General features: G+C 38.0%; 1 protein-coding gene across 14 annotated transcripts in view; it reads left to right on the top strand.

The window, feature by feature from the left end:
* Positions 1–1,410: 1,410 nt before the first annotated feature.
* The window catches only part of map7d3 (MAP7 domain containing 3), a 40,724-nt gene continuing 24,399 nt past the window's right edge, over positions 1,411–17,735 (top strand). For 7 of the 14 annotated variants that reach the window (XM_079630962.1, XM_079630970.1, XM_079630960.1 and 4 more), the window contains exon 1: positions 1,504–1,638. In XM_079630962.1, coding sequence (XP_079487088.1) covers positions 1,593–1,638 — 46 coding nt within the window. In that variant the 5' untranslated portion in view covers positions 1,504–1,592. Of the gene's footprint in view, positions 1,639–17,735 lie in introns of all 14 variants that reach the window. The other 7 variants (XM_079630968.1, XM_079630967.1, XM_079630965.1 and 4 more) reach the window with 3 other exon arrangements.

The following is a 17,735-nucleotide window of genomic DNA, read 5'->3' as shown; positions in this document are numbered from 1 at the left end:
CACTGAATTAGTTATAGTAGCTGTTGTTAAAGACCCTGAGATTCTGTTGTATCTCTCTTGTCTCTCAAGGGGATTTATATGGGCTAGTGCTTCATATAGTCTGTTCTCCATATCTGAACACATGACACTCCCTTACGGGCACATCCATTATTGGCTGCGTAAGTGTTAAATAACACAAGTGCTGGTGCATTATTTAATACCTGTAACTGATACAAGCTCAGCCTGTTATAAAAAATGAATGAGAGGCCTGCAAGCTATATGGCTAAAATGAAAGCAAGCAGAGATGCTTGGAAAGGGAAGGGTGTTTTCTTAAAGGGAGGAGTTGACCACAGCTTTGCTGATCCTGCCAGTTTCTCATTCAACATAGGCTACTGTCAAAGCCTATACAGTAGGAAAAATATACAAAGCCTGTACACCAAACCCTTTGTTTAATGTTTTTGTTGATTTGAAACAAATATTCATTATTTTCTCAAAATCTTTGATTAAATAACATGTTACCTGAACACTGCTCATCTCATAAAATGTGGGACAGCTAATGTTTCAAAACCTGTAGCGCCTGAACAATTATATTTTATTACATTAATTCAACACAAAAATATTAAAACAGTCCTTATTGATCATAAGAACACAGTTAAATGTCATATAGGCTTTTACAGTCAACATTTGAAGTGGATCAAAACCTTTCATCAATGTTATACATGAATTTTGAACAATACCCGGTCTTGTCTTAGGACAACTTTGATTAACTGTCCCAAGCGATTAACCAAAAAGTGGCCCAATTTGCCTGAAATCACATGCAAATTGTTTACATTTTATAACAATATATCGACATAATAAAGGGGTGATGACAGTGGGTTTTGGAAAGGATGATTCTTATTACTTTTAACGCCCACAATTTACACACTAAAAAATTATAATCATTTTGCAAACACTGTAAAAAAAAATGTATGCCTTAATTTTTTAAGTAATTAGCTTGGATGTTTAAGTCATTTCAACTTAAATTACATTAAACTGACTTTAACATTTTGTATTTTTTGGGGGAAAATGTATTAACTTATTTTGACGTGTTAACGCAATGTATTAACTTCATTGTATAATATTTTACAGTAAAGTAGGCTACTTCCCAAAAAATAATGACAGTTATATATTTTCATGCGTAATATTTTTTAAACTGTCCGAGAAGTGTGATGCATTTACAATGGCTATTACAAATCAAATAATTGGCTTTTATATTGTCAAGTCAAAGCAAAGTAACATATTTATCTAAAATGTTTACTTTGCATTAAGATTTACTTTTGAACTTTTACGTAGTATTAGAGTAATTTAACTTTGTCAGCCCTAAAATACATTTACAAAAAAAAATTATTTCAAAAGTTTTCCACGGACTCCGTGGCTCCCTCTTGTGGTCACGGACACCAGTTTGAAAATAACCGATACCGAGTCCGACCACTCATGCCATCTTGGACAGTGTGTGCTGTCTAACGCTAGATGTCGCTGTCACCGTCAGGAGCGCTTGGCTGGTTGAGCAGAGCGTCCTCGCGCGCCTCTAATGTGTCAGCGCCAAACAGCAGGAAAAAAAAACTTCGGCAAAAATGGCGGAGGGTGCAACGTCTCTCAAAGGGTTGCGGGCTCAAATGGGTAAGAATTTATTGATTTACAAGCTCTCTTGACAAGTTATCGTTGCTTAAATCAGTCCAATGACATATCTGTAGTACTGTGGCTTTGTTTGGAGGTTGTTTGGACGACTGAGGACTTAAACCCATTACTTTCATTGAGGCGGTTTTGAGAGGGGAGAGTTAGCGGGCTCAGATGGACGGATAACGGCCAGCTAACTGCTAAACTTACTCCAGCACCAAGCAACAAGTTTGTGTTTGTTCACTAGCATGTTCTTGTGGAGTTTAATGTTTAGATAGGATGAATTACGAAGTCCTAAGCGTCTTTAATGCTGTGTTCGCCGGATCTATTGGGAGGTTTGAGAAGTGATGTCTTGTTTGACAGGGATACATCATCACATCTTTGTATGGCGCTCTCATCTGTACGAACCTACCTAACCTTTGTGGCAGATGTTTATTACTTTAAAGTCATGTAATTGTGTCATCGCACAAAATAGTCTCTTAACAAGGTGCTTTTAAATGTGTATAAACCCTCTGCAGTCTCCTAAGTTGACTTCCTATCTGACTAGCAAAAAGAGACACTGAAATTGATGTCGAAATAGTTCACGTATAAACTCCAGAATGAGTTGGAGAACTGCATGTTTGATAATGGTGACTATTTTGTAGCGAGTTGAGCTCTATAAGTGAAACCATCAATGTGTAGTTTATTATCGCATGTGGAATTGAACATGCAAGGCAACACTAAACTAGTGTTTACTGACCGTTGAATGTTTAGCAGTATCTGTCGCTTTATCTTATTATGTTGAGTGTGTGAGTTTCTGCCTTGCAGATGCTGTTGCCATCTTGGTCAGTAGTTGCTAAACAGGATGTCCACACGTATGACTCTCATTACACTTGAATGTGGACCCTTAAACTAGATCGTTTACCATATGACGGTTCAGGATTAATATAAACGGTAATTTTCTCACTAACAACATCATTGCAGTTTAATTTACCAGCAAAGCCTCAAATTCTATTTGCTAGTTTTACTAGTGCCTGTTTTGCATGCTCTTCTGCCTTGCTAATGAGGAATGATTTGCACTTTTGATGTATTGTTTAGCCTGTGCCACTAATAGACTAGAAGGTTTAGCTTTTACTGTAGCCTGTGGTTAAGCTCATGGAGTTGTAAAAGTTTTTAGGGCTTGTTGTGTAAGGTACATAACAGGCCTGAAAGGCTTCTGCTTTTGTATGTCATTTTAGCTTCTTTTACTGTTGTAGAGCTTGAATTCAATTCATTCAATTGTTAGAAGCTGGTCACGGTGTGGTTAGAAACCTCAAAGTGGGTTCACATCAAGATCTGGTCTGACTGCAAGCATAATAAAGGCAGAGTCCAGTGGTATAAAAATGCACTTTTTAAAATTAATTTGTCCCTTGCATGTTTAAAGCTATTATTGAAGAGCATGAAAAATAACATGGCCAGTTAGAGCCATGTGATCTTGAGCTGTTTTGATATCATAATCCACCAGGCTGGTTAAAAGTCAATATTAAACGGGTAGCACCTTTGTTTATCAAGCGTACTCCTCAATCTTGGCTGTCAGAATAAGGACTGTAATTTTCATTGTTAAATAGTCAGCTCCTCTCCTCTCGGAGTTATTTTGAAGTCAGTAGTTTTAGTGAAACCAGTAGCCTACGGAACACGTTTGTGAAGCAGAATGACTTATATTTGTATTTTAGTCCTACAGGTGCTGTACATTGCCCTGTTGAGCTTTTTGTCTTTTCTAGTAGAGACATTTGTTTAAGTGCTGCAGCATTCAAATGTGCAACCCAGTCTCATTGGAAACCATCCTGCCTGTGGCAATATTTCTGCAAAATTATGTTTACGGTGCTTTTCAGTAAAATGTCCAGTGAGTTTCCATAAATGTCATTCAGTTTGAACTAAAATAGATTAATATTAAGGGTGCTCCGGTTGATCGGGCGCTGATCGGTATTGGCTGATAATACCCTTAAATAATTTGATCGGTGGTCTCTATAAAAGCTGATCAGTAGGGTTGTGAAGTTACCAAAAATCGGTTCTTATCCAGAACAGTTAGTGTTTTTGAAAAATACCGGAACCGTGCGAAATTCCTAAGTTTCGGTTCTGAAAACGGTTCTGGTGCGAAGGGTGAAGTGCAGGGAGCTTATCCTTTAATAACGACGTCTCACCTCATGAATATTAGAATAGTAATGAATGCACTGGCGCGCTACTCATAGGCTATACGTTTTGCGTCCGATATCAACGCAGAGAGAGAGAGTATAAAGACAGTAGAGCTGCACGATTCATCTTTAAACGATCTCGATTCAAACACCCACGTGATCTTATTCCTAAATTAAAAAAACTTCACCCCGGAACATTCAAATCTGTTTGCGCTGTCGTTGAGAGAGCAGTTGTCAATGTATATGAAACAGCTTTACTTTCACAATCTTTTCAGCCACACAGTATCGATATTTCTGTGTTACGAATATTCAAATGATCACAGAAGTACTGAGATAAAAAGTTTATAGTTTGAGTATAAACACTGATGTCTACGGTAGCAACCAAAACAGAGTAAATCACATTTTGAAAGTCGCTTCAAATAACGAGTGTATCGATTACAACTGATGCTTCAAAACATTCATAAGACAACTGTTAAAGCTGCAGTCTGTAACTTTTTTTATGTTCAGATTTTTCAAAATTGATATAATGAGCGAGTACATCATGAACGTTTTTGTCTTATCCTGAATCACTATGGTAAGCCTGTAATAAGCGTTTAGACTCGGACTACTTTACACCGGTCGGGTCGGCACCGCTGCGGAGTAGCCCAGTGCCTGCGTGACTCACCCATAACATAAACATAGAAAAGTATCTCCGGCTACAATGTTTTCCGCAAGACGCATGCAGTTCTGTTTATTAACTGCTAGAGCGCTTATTCTTCCAGTAATGAAACAAGGGAAGTCTTTATGAATCAATCATTCAAACCGATTTTGAAAATATTATGTTTCACCTGTCTGGATCTTACATGTGTGTTCAAGCATATTCTATCCCTTCTGAGAGGGTATTCTCCATTGCAGGAGATACAATAAGCTAGCCTATAGGAGAGGTCCCAAACTCTCTTAGAGAATTCAGAAATGTTTATTTTCCTTCAAAAAAAATTATTATATTTGCAAAAATTGCTAAATAATATGTTGAATTTTTTGACATACCTGAGTCTAGTAAACTCATTTGACAAGTAAGAAATAAACACAAAAAGTGTTTTGCATTTTCCCCTTAGTACTATTTTTTATTAGGCCTAGTTGTTTTAGTCATTTTTATTGAAAGGGAACCGGAACCAAACACGAATAAGATTTAGGAGTTTTGCAAAAGTGTAGGGAGAGGCACATGTTTCCAATGAGCCCATGTTGCACATGTGGGTGCACAGCACATTTGTTTAAAGATCCATAGCTGATGATAACGTTATCATTAGCCTCCCGGAAGCAAGCATGACCTACTGCCCACACGTCGTCATCGCTCTACCTCTTGAAATAGCCCAAGCTTACGTAGCCCAGGTGTCCCCACTAATCCTGGACAAGAACTTCATTGTGGATGGGGTTGGGTCAGCTAGCCTAATTAGTAGAGTGCTATGATTTAGCTGTGGCAATTTGTTTTGAAAAACCTGCTTGTAAAAGTTGTATCTTTTAGGTTTCTTTGTATCCTTGTATCCTTGTATCCTTTAAGCACCATTGCAACAGCCATACATGTTCACATGGATCTTTTTAGATCTGGGGTTCTCGACTCCGCACCTTGAGGTCCACTTTCCTGCAGTTTAGCTCTAACCTTCATTAAACGCTCCTGCCTGTAACTCTTTTATGCCCTTCCCTCACTAACTTCCCTCTGTCTCATTTACTCAATGGGTTTAATTGGAATGCCCTAAGCCCTTGATCACTTGTAGGTAAATTAAGTGCACGGCTGCACGCACTCAGAGTTGCTGTTATGACTAGGGATGAGTCGCGATCTTTGAACAGTCGAACTGCGTGCGAAATTCGATCTTAAAATATTTTTTTCGAATATTGTTATATTTTCTCGCAATTCCAATGTGTTCTACATAGGGATGTCAATTTTCACAAATTCCCATGATCGATCGCCGTTTAAATTAACGATCAATTAATCGATTAATCGTTAGCCTTAATACATATGCGTCTGGTGCAGTGCATGGCCAACAGCATGACAGGGTCGGCAAATCCTGCTCAAAACGCGATGTTCCTCACCAAATGAATGAGAATGGTTTTTAATCTAAATAAAGGGCTAGGAGGATTGTAAAATGTTTCGATGTGATTGATCATTTAATTTAATTAATTATTTAATAATCAATAATTACTACTACCAATACACAGGGTTCCTACGGGGTTTGGAAAAGTATGGAAAAGTATGGAATTTGATTTGAGTAATTTCCAGGTCTGGAAAAGTATGGAAAAAAAAAAGTAGAGTATGGAAAAATATTTGCATTTCCAGACTATTGTCCCTGTTTAGTTTTCTATAATAGAAAATCTAATGAATAAAAAAAAAAAATGCTGTGCATTCACGAGTTCACACATACATGAAATCAGATATAGTAATTTATCCCCTCTTTGACTGGGATAGAAAACCAGCCAAGAGTGAGGTGATGGGGTGGTGGAGGGATGCTGTGAAACTGTCATGATGGGACACGGACGTGATACCGGCTTAAATTTACTTTTGGGGTGAAAATACTGACATGGCTAAGACTTTTGCACAGTAGTGTATATGATAAACTTTTTTGTGCCCTCAAGAAACTATTCACATGTGCACGGGAATTGTTTTGCATGCTTGCGCATTACAATTTCTAGTTTTATATATAACCTATGTCTACTGACACTACAGCAGAATAAAATAACTGGCTTAAAACCATTTTTTGGGGGACTGAAAATACTAATTTTGCTTTGGAGGTCTCCTACAAAAAAACGCTTTCATTTTCTAATAATATACATTGCACATCACCACATTTTTCATGATTCTCAAACACAGGTTCGTTGATTCAGTCTCTTTAAATCCCTCCTTGTCACAAGCCTACTCTGCTGTGATAGGTCTACAGTAGAGGATGGATACCCGACTCGAGCCCGACGGGACCCGCCGGTACCCGACGGGCCGGGCCGGGTTCGGACAGATATTTAGAAATGATGTTCGGGTTCGGGTCGGGCTCGGTCACATCAGCGCGATAAGGCATTGAACATTTTAAATTTAAGGGTGTATTCACACCTGCCTTGTTTGGTTCGATTGAATCGAACTCTAGTTCGTTTCCCCCCTTGGTGCGGACCTTTTGGGCAGGTGTGAATACAGCAATCGAACTCTGGTGCGGACCAAACAATCGAACCGAGACCCAGCTGAAGAGGTGGTCTCGGTACGGTTCCAAACGAACTCTGGTACGGTTCGTTTACGATGTGAACATGAACCGACCCAATATCGGCCCAATATCAATATCGACCCAATATTGTTCATTCAAGTGCGAAAGATAATTCCATTCCGGCGCGCTGTCTGGCCACACAATACTGTTGCGCGTCATTCTGCGCGTCGTGTGTGCATCATTGGCAGTGTTGTGCATGAACGTGTTCACTGAACGCGTTCATATTTTCCCAGAACGCTGAACGAATCACTTTGAACGTGAACGAGAGATTTTTCGAGAGAACTCATCTGATTTTTTGTACATAGCATAGCCTATTTGTTAGGATTTTAGTATCATAATGATTAGGCTAATAAATGCACGCACAATTATCCGTGAACTTGATTTGAACAAATGCCTTTCAACTTGTGTGTGCAAAATTCAGAATTAAATTAATGTGCAGAAATTTGTACAAATAGAGAGTAGGATATGTAGGCCTACTATAGGCTACTGTTGTAGCCATTTAAAAAAGCGCGTTTCATATTTGTTAAAATATTATAATGTTATTTTTTTTTTCCCATTTATGTTGATTTATGAAAAGTGAACAGCGCGACCGAGATAGGATGCGCAATATGAGACATGGAGCGGGTCAGACATGATTTTGACCGTTGAAGTTGAAATTGTTATAGAAAGCCTTTCTTTAAAGTGAATTTCGTTTTGTATAAATTGTATCTTAATTTTAATACATTTTTCATCAACCAATTGCCTGTATTTAATGAATAGGCCGACGAAACAAATATAACGGAGGGAGGCGCCCGCGCGCTCACTTGCACGTAAACTAGAGCACATCCTAACTTAACGAATCTCAGTGTATGCCTCACACAGACATGACAAATACATCAAATACACAAAGCTTGAAATGTCTTTAAACGAAATAATTCAAAACGAAAAAAGAAAAAGGCTACTATCTGATTATGTAATCCATTATTAGGCTTAGCCTATTTATGTGCATTTCTCTCTAAGCGCGTTCACACGGAGATGGCGATCGTCAACTTCATCTTTGCAGCCGAGTCAACACTTTTAGAGAAAACACTTGTTTATTAATAAAAATCAATACACGCGTCACCGGATTTACAGATGCACGCACACATATTATTTCGAAATAACGAGACAGTAAAAGAACAAATATTGCAGTAGCCTACGAAATATCTCCAAATTTATTTTTTATTTATTTTTATATTTTTTATATCTCCAAGCCTTTTTTTTGTTGCACTTCCTGATTTCCCTACTTGAGAATCCTTGTCCAATGAATGGACGACCTTAGCACACGTGTGGTTTTGTTTACACATTTTGGTTCACTTGCAAAAAGAGCAGTGTGAAAGCGAACCGTACCAAACAAAAAAACAAAACAAAATATTTGGTCCGGACCAAAGTAAGTGAACTATCGGACTTTCCTGGTGTGAATACACCCTAAAACAGCTCATTATGTAGGTAGCCGATGTGCCTGATGCTTTCACTTGATGCAAACGTTCGTTTTTGTGATTAAAATACATGTAAAATATTACCATAACATCCGTCTTCCTGTGTGCGGACATTTGTTTATGTAGCCGTGACAACTAAACACGTGCATAGTGTGCGCGCCTGTGTTAAGAGCGATTGTTGCTCCACGCGCTGATGCGCTTGTCCTGTTGACATTTCCGATTGCCTTCCTACAGTTGCTTAATAAAAGCAGGCTTTCCACACAAACAAACGTACAATTGTCATTAGTATGAGAAAAAAATGGGATTTTAACTGCCGGTCTCGGGTCGGGCTCGAACATAAATATCTTTATGCCTGTCGGGCTCGGGTCGGGTTCGGTTACTGCTCTGTCGGACGCGGGCCGGGCTCGGACTGAAAAATTCGGCCCGATCCGCACTCTAGTCTACAGTGCTTGTCGGAAGCTAAACACCCATATTACCCCCTGTATAGATTGTACACACTGTAAAGACAGTAATTTGCCATATCAATCCGAGCTCGAGTCCGATGAAACATTGGAAGAACTAGTTATTCAACCCGAACCTCCATCGCAAGCACGATTTGAGCAGAACGTGATACGCTAGTAGAACATCCAATAGAAAATATATACATCAATAATCATACTTACAGATAAAGTGGGTACTGTCCCATCTTTAATGGATAAGCGTTTTGTAAACCTAATTTAGACTTAATGGAGATTTGAGAAGCATTGGTCAAAAGGTTATACTTTTTAAGGTTATATTTTAACCAGACTCTTCACATCCTCATCCTTTGAAAGTGTTTACAAAGATAATTTGCTTTTGCAGAGGAGAAAACCGCGTCTTCTCGACATACACAACACGAACCAGCTACAGTGTTTGAGGGCAGGTCAAGTTGTTCGCGGGCGGACAGCGTAGAACATAGGTGGGCATTAGGCAAATGTGTTACCCAGCCTGATCTCATGAAAATGTGTCTCTATAGCACATATTGTGTTTATCGGGCAATTTATACGCGAAAATTGCATGTAATACACTCGCACCCCACACCACTAATCCTAACCAAACGTATAATACACACGCACCCCACACCACTACTAAACCTACCCTAACCAACCTATGCGTATCCTATGCACGTAAAAACTCATTCTCGCGTATAAATTGCACGATAAACACAATAGGTGCTAGGGACGCATTTAGTGTGACCGGGTTGGTTACCCAGTGACGTGTAGCCGTCATGGAAGTGGGATTCAAATTCCTGATGACTCGGTTTAGGTGGTTCAAAGTCGATTCTTTCTTTTGAGAAACAATAACTTAATTTATTGCGTGCTCTTTCATTTTCATACCTTTGCAGAGAGCTGCATTACACATTGCATGAAAGGGAATCTTTGAAAAAGCATAATAGGGGCACTTTGAATATGGTCTGAAAATCTACAGAGAAGATTTTAAATTTGAGTCTGGAAAAGTATGGAATTTTGAAATGGAAAATGTGTAGAAACCCTGAATACAACGTGTCACCACCGCCGCCTCAGATGTGTGCAGAATGTGTGACTGTGGACGTGCTCTTCCTGAACACTGCACTGAAGACGGCAACTAAACTCAATGCATTCACAACGGTTTAACACAATAGTGTTCTCATGTTATGTAATATGTCAGTCCCAAATTATTCATCGTTATTATTAGTCGTGCATTTCTGTTTGAGCTGCGCGCGCTGAATGAATAGGCTGCCGTCAAACTGGAGCACTTAGTTTGCTAGCGCGTTATTTAACTCAAAGAAACGCATTCTATATGAGATTAATCAGATATATTCAAAATAAACATAATGTTACAAATTATTGAAATATTATTACAAGTGAACTTGAACTAAGTTACGTGCCATTCATTCTGAATGACTCATGTTGTGGATGCGCTCTTCCTGGAGCAACGTGACACGGCAACTAAACTAATAATGCACAATGTTTTATTACAATATTGTTTTCTTTATAATGTTATAATATGACAGTCCTCCCAATAGTCATTATTGGTCAGTGCAGTGCCATTTGAGCTGCGCGCGCTGAAGCTGATCACGCGCACTACAGCGTTAATTCAAGGGAGGCATCCAATGTAAGATAAATCAGATATAGATAGGCATACACAAAATAAACACAATATTACAACTTACATTTGCACAAAACAAAAGGCTGCGAATGAACACGCAAACTTATAGTCATAATGGTGTAAAATGGTCCCAAACAAAACGTGCTCGCTTTGTTTCGCGGTTGAGCAGCACACACGTGCATGAACCTGCTTAATCGATTAGTCGTTGACATCCCTAGTTCTACACAATTGACGCTGCACCTACTGTCACAGATCGCACAGCAGGGTATTTTCCTGTCACACAAGGTGTCGCTAACATGAATGAAACCCCCTATTGCGCGATATCTTGGCGACCTGCGTTGTGTACATAGTGTAAACAAACAACAGAAGAGCATTGTCGTGACCTCGTGACCGTTAACTCTGCGACCAACCATGCAACAACAACCAAGAAGCTCTGTGTGGGACTCGTTTAAGAAAATTAACAATGATAAAGTTGAGTGTAAATTATGCCGTGCTTGGCAAAGTTAGCAATCTCCTACTTGAGTGTGCCTGCGCCTTCTGTGCCATCCGAGCGGGTGTTCTCAGCGGCTGGACATTATGCTCGCGTTTCCTCCCAGAACACTCATTTTTTTAACAAGAATATGACATATGCCTATTAAGCGTTAGGCTATGAATAGTTTGATTGAAACTAATTTGTTGAAAAAGTAGGCTATTGCCGGTAACAAGGCAGGTTCGCATAAAATCATTATGACATCCTACCGCATTTATTTAATTTTTTTTATCTAACGAGCATCCATAGTTTTTTTTTCCATAGTTTTTTTATTTATTATTAGTTTTACCATAGGCCTACTATGTAAAAAAAAAAAAAAATCGACAAGAACATGTTACTTGTTTAATTAATAAACTGTTTGTTTGATGACAAATCGCTAAAGATGAAATTGGCCTCCCTTTCTGTTATTGTGAGTTCCTTTTTTACCCCCGTTTTTTTCTTTCTTTTTTCTCGATTTTCAAACGATATTCGACTTTTGCTCCTCGATTGTCGAATGGCATTTTCGACAGAAATTCACATCCCTAGTTGTGACGTCACAATTGTGTTTCACAATTGCCTGAAGTGTACAAATGAGTAGACTCAATCCCTCAGTCAAAATCGAGGGGTCGAGGGCCTGGCAAATACCTACTTGACGAAGTTGAACACACTTCCACATTGCGGCGAGGATTCCCCTGCTGGGAAGTGCTTAAGGAGGGTTCAAGAGTGTATGGGCGTTTCTCATATATGCGTTCTTAAAGGTATAGTTAACCCAAATATATACTTTTCGTAGTCACTTATTCACCCTCAATTTGTTCCAAACCTTTATGAGTTTCTTTCTTCTGTTGAACACAAAAATATATATTTTAAAGAATGTTGGTAAATCAAACAGTTGACTAGCCTATTTAGTTTACATTAACTTCCATTGTAGGAAAAAAATACTATGGAAGTCAAGGGCTACCATCAACTGTCTGGTTTACAGCATTCATTAAAATATCATCTTTTGTGCTTAATAGAAAAAGAAACTTGTTTGGAACAATATGAGTGAGTAAATGATGACCGAATTTTAATGCTTTAAAAACAAATTAACTAATTAATCGCACATTTTTCTTTAATAAATTGCGATTAATCACACCTAACATTTAAAGTTTTAATATATTTTTAGGCTATATTGTAATAATTTCACATTGAATCTTCAAATTAATGTGAAACAACATAAATGCATTATATTTGATCATTTGTTTAATGGCATCTTTTTATGAAAGAAGGCCAGTATCACCATTACCAATACTGCTACTGATGTCTCCATGAAATAGATTTTTTCCCTCAGTTTTAGCCATTAATTATAGGCATTCAGCATTACAGTTTGAAAAGCTATCAATGTTAACATTTATTAGGCTTTAACTAGGCTATTAGGCTTTAACAACTTTTAATTTAAGTGAACTTAAAAAACAATCTTCACATAAACCCATTGTAATAAACCTCACATTTAGCCTGTGCTCTTCAATATATCAGGGCTCAATCTTTTTCTATTGGCCCAGTAAGACCAGTTCAGATTTTTACTTACCCTGTCAAAATACACACAGTTTTTTTTTTTTTTCGTTGTTTTTGACCCATGTAACCTTGAAAACAGTGCTTTAATATTTTTTGGGTTGGTAGAAGGCCTGGGACTTTACACTTCCTTCCTCCCAGGTTTCGGCACCAATGTAACAAAGTTAAAGCTCAACGAAACTTTAATATCAAAATAAACCAGCACAAAAAGTGGCAGCCCCTCACACTGCCGCACAAACATAAATAAAACGCAACATAAAGTCTCAGTACTGGTCCTCTCTCGTCCTTCACTGTCATTGCTCCTCCTTTTATCCTTCTGGAGATCCTCTGTGAGAGACTCGAGGCCGGTGTGGAGCGCAGGGGACGCTCATTAGCACTCAAGACCATTCTCCACATATGTCTAAGGGGTCGTTTACACGACACTGTTTTCAACCCCAAAAAAACAACAGTTTTTATGTGTTTTGGCCATTCATTTGCACGGCAACAGCATTTTGAGGGCCTGAAATACAAACTTTTCAAAACGGGATTCAAAGTGCTTTTTTTTTTTTAAACGATACCGTTATCGTCTGTAATCTGCGAAACTACGAATTTGTGAAAACGGTGAGTCATGGGTAGTATGTGTTCATTCTATTGGCGTGTAGTTTTTCTTTACAAAGTGACATTGCCAACTACTAGCCTGGAATGCATGCATAATACAGAGTTTGATCGTTTTCGCAGATCCATATGGACGGGGATCATTTTGACAACATTGTTGTCCGTACGTGAAGAACGCAAACTAGTGGAGGTAAATGCAGCCTTCTAGGCCTGAAGACCGTGATTAGCTTGTTCAGAGGTGTGTTTGATTGTTCAAATAGGTTTGGAGCTAAACTCTGCTGGAAAGTGGACATTGAGGGCCAGAGTTAAGAACCCCGTTTATATATTAAAGGCACTTGTGCTGCTTTTTAAACATTCCGCCATGAGCTCTGTGCTTTTAAAAAAAAAACATGTTTTACGACCCATGCATTTTAATTTGTTATGCTTCATTGTTCTGTTTTTCACCAGAATGCCAGAACGTGTTAAATGTCGGTTCAGGTGAACCTGAAACCAACATATTACAAATGGCTTACCTAAAGGATTAGTTCACTTTTAAAATGAAAATTATGTCATCATATACTCACCCTTAAGTTGTTTCAAACCTGTATGAATTTCTTTCCTCTGCTGAACACAAAGGAAGATATTTAGAAGAATGTCAGTAACCAGACAGTTTCTGGTTCCCATTGACTTCCATAGTATTTTTTTTTCCTACTATGGAAGTCAATGGGAACCAGAAACTGTCTGGTGACTGACATTCTTCTAAATATCTTCATACAGGTTTGAAACAACTTAAGGGTGATTATATGATGACATAATTTTCATTTTAAAAGTGAACTAATCCTTTAAGATCAATTAGTTTACTAATCTTTCAGGCAACTCACCAACTAGTTAATTTTGATATGTATTTTTGTACAATGCTGGTATGTGTTTGTTTAAAGGGCACCTATTATGGAATTTTGAAATTTACCTTTCATGTAGTGTGTAACATAGATCTAGGTGAACAAAAACATCCTGCAAAGTTTGAAATATGAAAGTGCACCGTATATAAAGTTATTGTCTTTCAAAAGTGAGAGTCGACTCGGAGTCATTTTTATGAATCGTTAGAAGACCGAAGCTTTTTCTTTGACTAGATGACGTCAACTTGTCAAGTTATTTGAATACGATACGCCCACTTATTGAGTTCTTCCAAGCCCAGGGAAAATATCATGGCGACGAGACGCTGTGTTCTGAAGTGCGAGTCAAAAGCAAACTTTTTTCATCTGCCCAAGGAGGAGCATTTGAAGACTAAGTGGCTACAATTCATATAACTATACCACAGAAGTATAGTCCGAGCCTTGTGCTTTGTTCGCGTCATTTTGAAGACGATTGCTTTTTAAATGCAATCAAACTGGGATTCGCGAGCCGCTGATATTGAAGGAAGGTTCAGTTCCAAGTGTATTTGCATCAGCTTCCTCCTCCATATCACAACCTGTAAGTGTTATTAATAATTGTTGCTTTTATGTTTTATGTAGCATGCTTAATAATAATTTTGTTTGTTGTGTAAGCACCGTTTAGCTTCTAGGTCTTCAATGACAATTGTATTGAGATATGTGAAGTGTTTGTCGTTGTTTTCGGAGTTGTCTTAAAGAATAGAATAATACCTCGTAGTAACGTAACTGCATTTTTTTTTTTTGTAAAAACGTTATGTTTATGCATCGGGCTAATTCAAACAAAGACTGATTGTGCTTTTACAATATGAACTCTGGGCTATGCTCGCTAACATAACATTACATTCTTTATCTTATTTTTCGTTTTTTACTACAAACTATAAAGCAGTGGACTATAATCATTATTATAATACAATTTAATTGATAAAAGCATCATTGTACTCCGTGTTAAAAATAAGTATTATCTCGGTAAACACTGCTGGGTCATCTGACCAATCACCGCAGATTAGCGTCGCGCAAAGGAGGGGTTTGAAAAACGAGTCGTTGAACGATTCATTTGGGAGTCGGTGAGCAAATCAGGTAAAAATAAATGCATATTATACGAAAACAAAAGTGTTTTTTGTCATTGCATTCATGTAAAACTGTTGTTGGGGACTCCCACAACAACATTAGGAACATTTTAAATGTCATAATAGGTGCCCTTTAAACATGTGTATGTAAAATCACAGCTGTGCCTTCTGGTCAGGCCTGAATAATTGAAAAGTGCAGGCACGTTCCTCCCCAGGCATCTGCCCTAGAGCACTTCCTGTTGTCCCAATAACAGGCTGCTACTGCAGCAAAAAGAAAAAAGAGTGAGGCAAACAGCGAGCGGTAACAGGACCCCACTGACCCACTGAGCGCTGACTCTCCCTGACTGCTGGATCTCCTTGGATGTGCATGGCAGGACATAGAGAGCATAGTGTTGCTATTATAACCGTTCTTTGTGTTCTGTCAGACTGAGTGAAGGAAGGTTTGTTGAACAGCCCATCTAGTCATCTGACTGTTTAAACGGGGCAGCTGTTGTCAGAAGGGATGATGCAACCCGTGTCTGTTTTTAGTGTGTTTTCGCTCAAAATATAAAATAGCTCAATGATCAGCAATCACAGTTGTTTAAATATTGAGAACAAAGCCGATTTGCTTTTGGTTGTGTCTGTGGCAGTGATATAAGGCAATAGTGCAGGATCTGATCGTTGATGTGACAACTGTGTTTTGACACTAGATAATTGAGGATCTTAATCACATCAATGCATTGCGGTTCATTCTGGTACAGATTAAGACCAAATGCTTGTTGTATTTGCATGCTTAAATAACACCTTTGACTTATGTATATAGTATTTTAAAAAGGGTCTGCTAAAAAAAAAAAAAATCCTTTTTGGCCATGCTGTGTGTTTTCAGGATATGCAAACAAATCATGTAAGCATGTATTCAGCCACCAAAGCAACTGTTTGTTGTGTGCTCAATGATATCAGTCTAATTTCCTCTGTAAGGTAAAAATAAAGTCTTAGCAGCAGCTGTTAGCTATCCACATATGTACGTTTGTCTAATGTTTTTAGCCTATTGTTTAGTGGCCCATAAAGAACACGCAGACTAATTGGAGTTGCTCTAAGGAACCGTTTGAGGTCAGCTTGGGCTTGCCTGCATTGTCTTTACATCATGAATGTATGTGCAAGACCTAGATAATGTTCTCCATTGTGTTTGTCCATTGTTGGGCCGGTGTTCATTTGCATGCCGCGTGTCGCAAAGCCCACAGTGTGAGGTTCAGAGTATGACTCAGATGGCATTTGCATATTCAATGAGTCTGACGGACTATGGCCTGAGTGCTCTACAGATGCATCCCTCCTCCTTGTAGGTCGTCCTGAGCTTCAGATGAGACATTAAGACTGTGAAAAGAGCAAAAAATAACTACTTAATTTGATTTCAGAGCAGCTTGCTTAAAATATAAGCATGTAGCTACTTTAATAAAGCATTTAGTGCAGGTGTATCATGGTACTTTCACTTCAGCGGGAATTTCCCAGCCTGCTCTTTCTACTGTTATTTTGGATGGCACTATATGCAGTGTTGAAGCTCAATCTATTTCAATCTAGGGATGTGCAAAACTCCACTTTTTCATATTGGCTTGTTGGTTGGCTGTCTGAACAACTAGCCAATTGTGTCATAATTGTAATAATTGAAAAAACTAAAATTGAGATGATTTTTATTATAATATTGTTAACACACTTGTCTTAAATATTAAAGTAAACAGTAAAAAAATAACTAGTCAATCTTTCCATCTACCAGAGGTCATGATTTTTGTAAAATAACAGTCATCATTAAATATAACTATATGAAAAAAATATTATTAAATATAACATCATTTTGCATGTCAGTTATCGGACAAAGGCAATGTGAGTTGATCTCTACACGAGTCATTTTCTTTTATTGCCTGTGCAAATGTAGCTAATTGATTCTCAGATTGTTGTGTTGTAGCAATACGGCCCAGAGATGCAGGTTTTGTCCTACATCTGATGACTGCACCGTCTGTTCCCAACTTAGCATGAGTGTCACTCAGCAACAGTTGCTATGCGATTCATGTAGAGGAGGATTCAAACAATCTGAGGCAGGCACTTACGTTTAGGGCAGTGGCGGTAAAACAATTTATTTACGATATTATCGTCATTTTTATTATTATTATTAATGTTATTTTGCTATATAAATAAGCTTGGTGGGCTATTATCATAACCCAGGGGTCGACAGAGTGAGCGTTTCACTTAAAATAGCCTAAGTGATGTGTGCAAACTAGAGATCAACCGATATTGATTTTTAACCAATACCGATTACAATTATTTATTATTTGCATGTTTGTGCTAGATAACTAATATATAGAACCAATATTTATTTATTGTTTTATTTCTGTTTTTGACAATTATAACAACAGCACAGAACTGAACAAACGGTTTTATAAAAAAAAATAATAATAATAATTTCTGTAATATCACTCCCTACTTGCATTATTGCATATAAAACAAAACTCACTTCTACATTAATAGTCAGAGAAAGTGCAAAAAAAATTAATTAACGAATATAGCATGTAAAAA

This window comes from Phoxinus phoxinus (assembly GCF_949152265.1).
Source record: "Phoxinus phoxinus genome assembly, chromosome: 12".
NCBI lineage: Eukaryota > Metazoa > Chordata > Actinopteri > Cypriniformes > Leuciscidae > Phoxinus > Phoxinus phoxinus.
The sequence above is the reverse complement of the archived record's forward strand: the minus strand, read 5'-3'. Positions and strand labels throughout refer to the sequence as shown.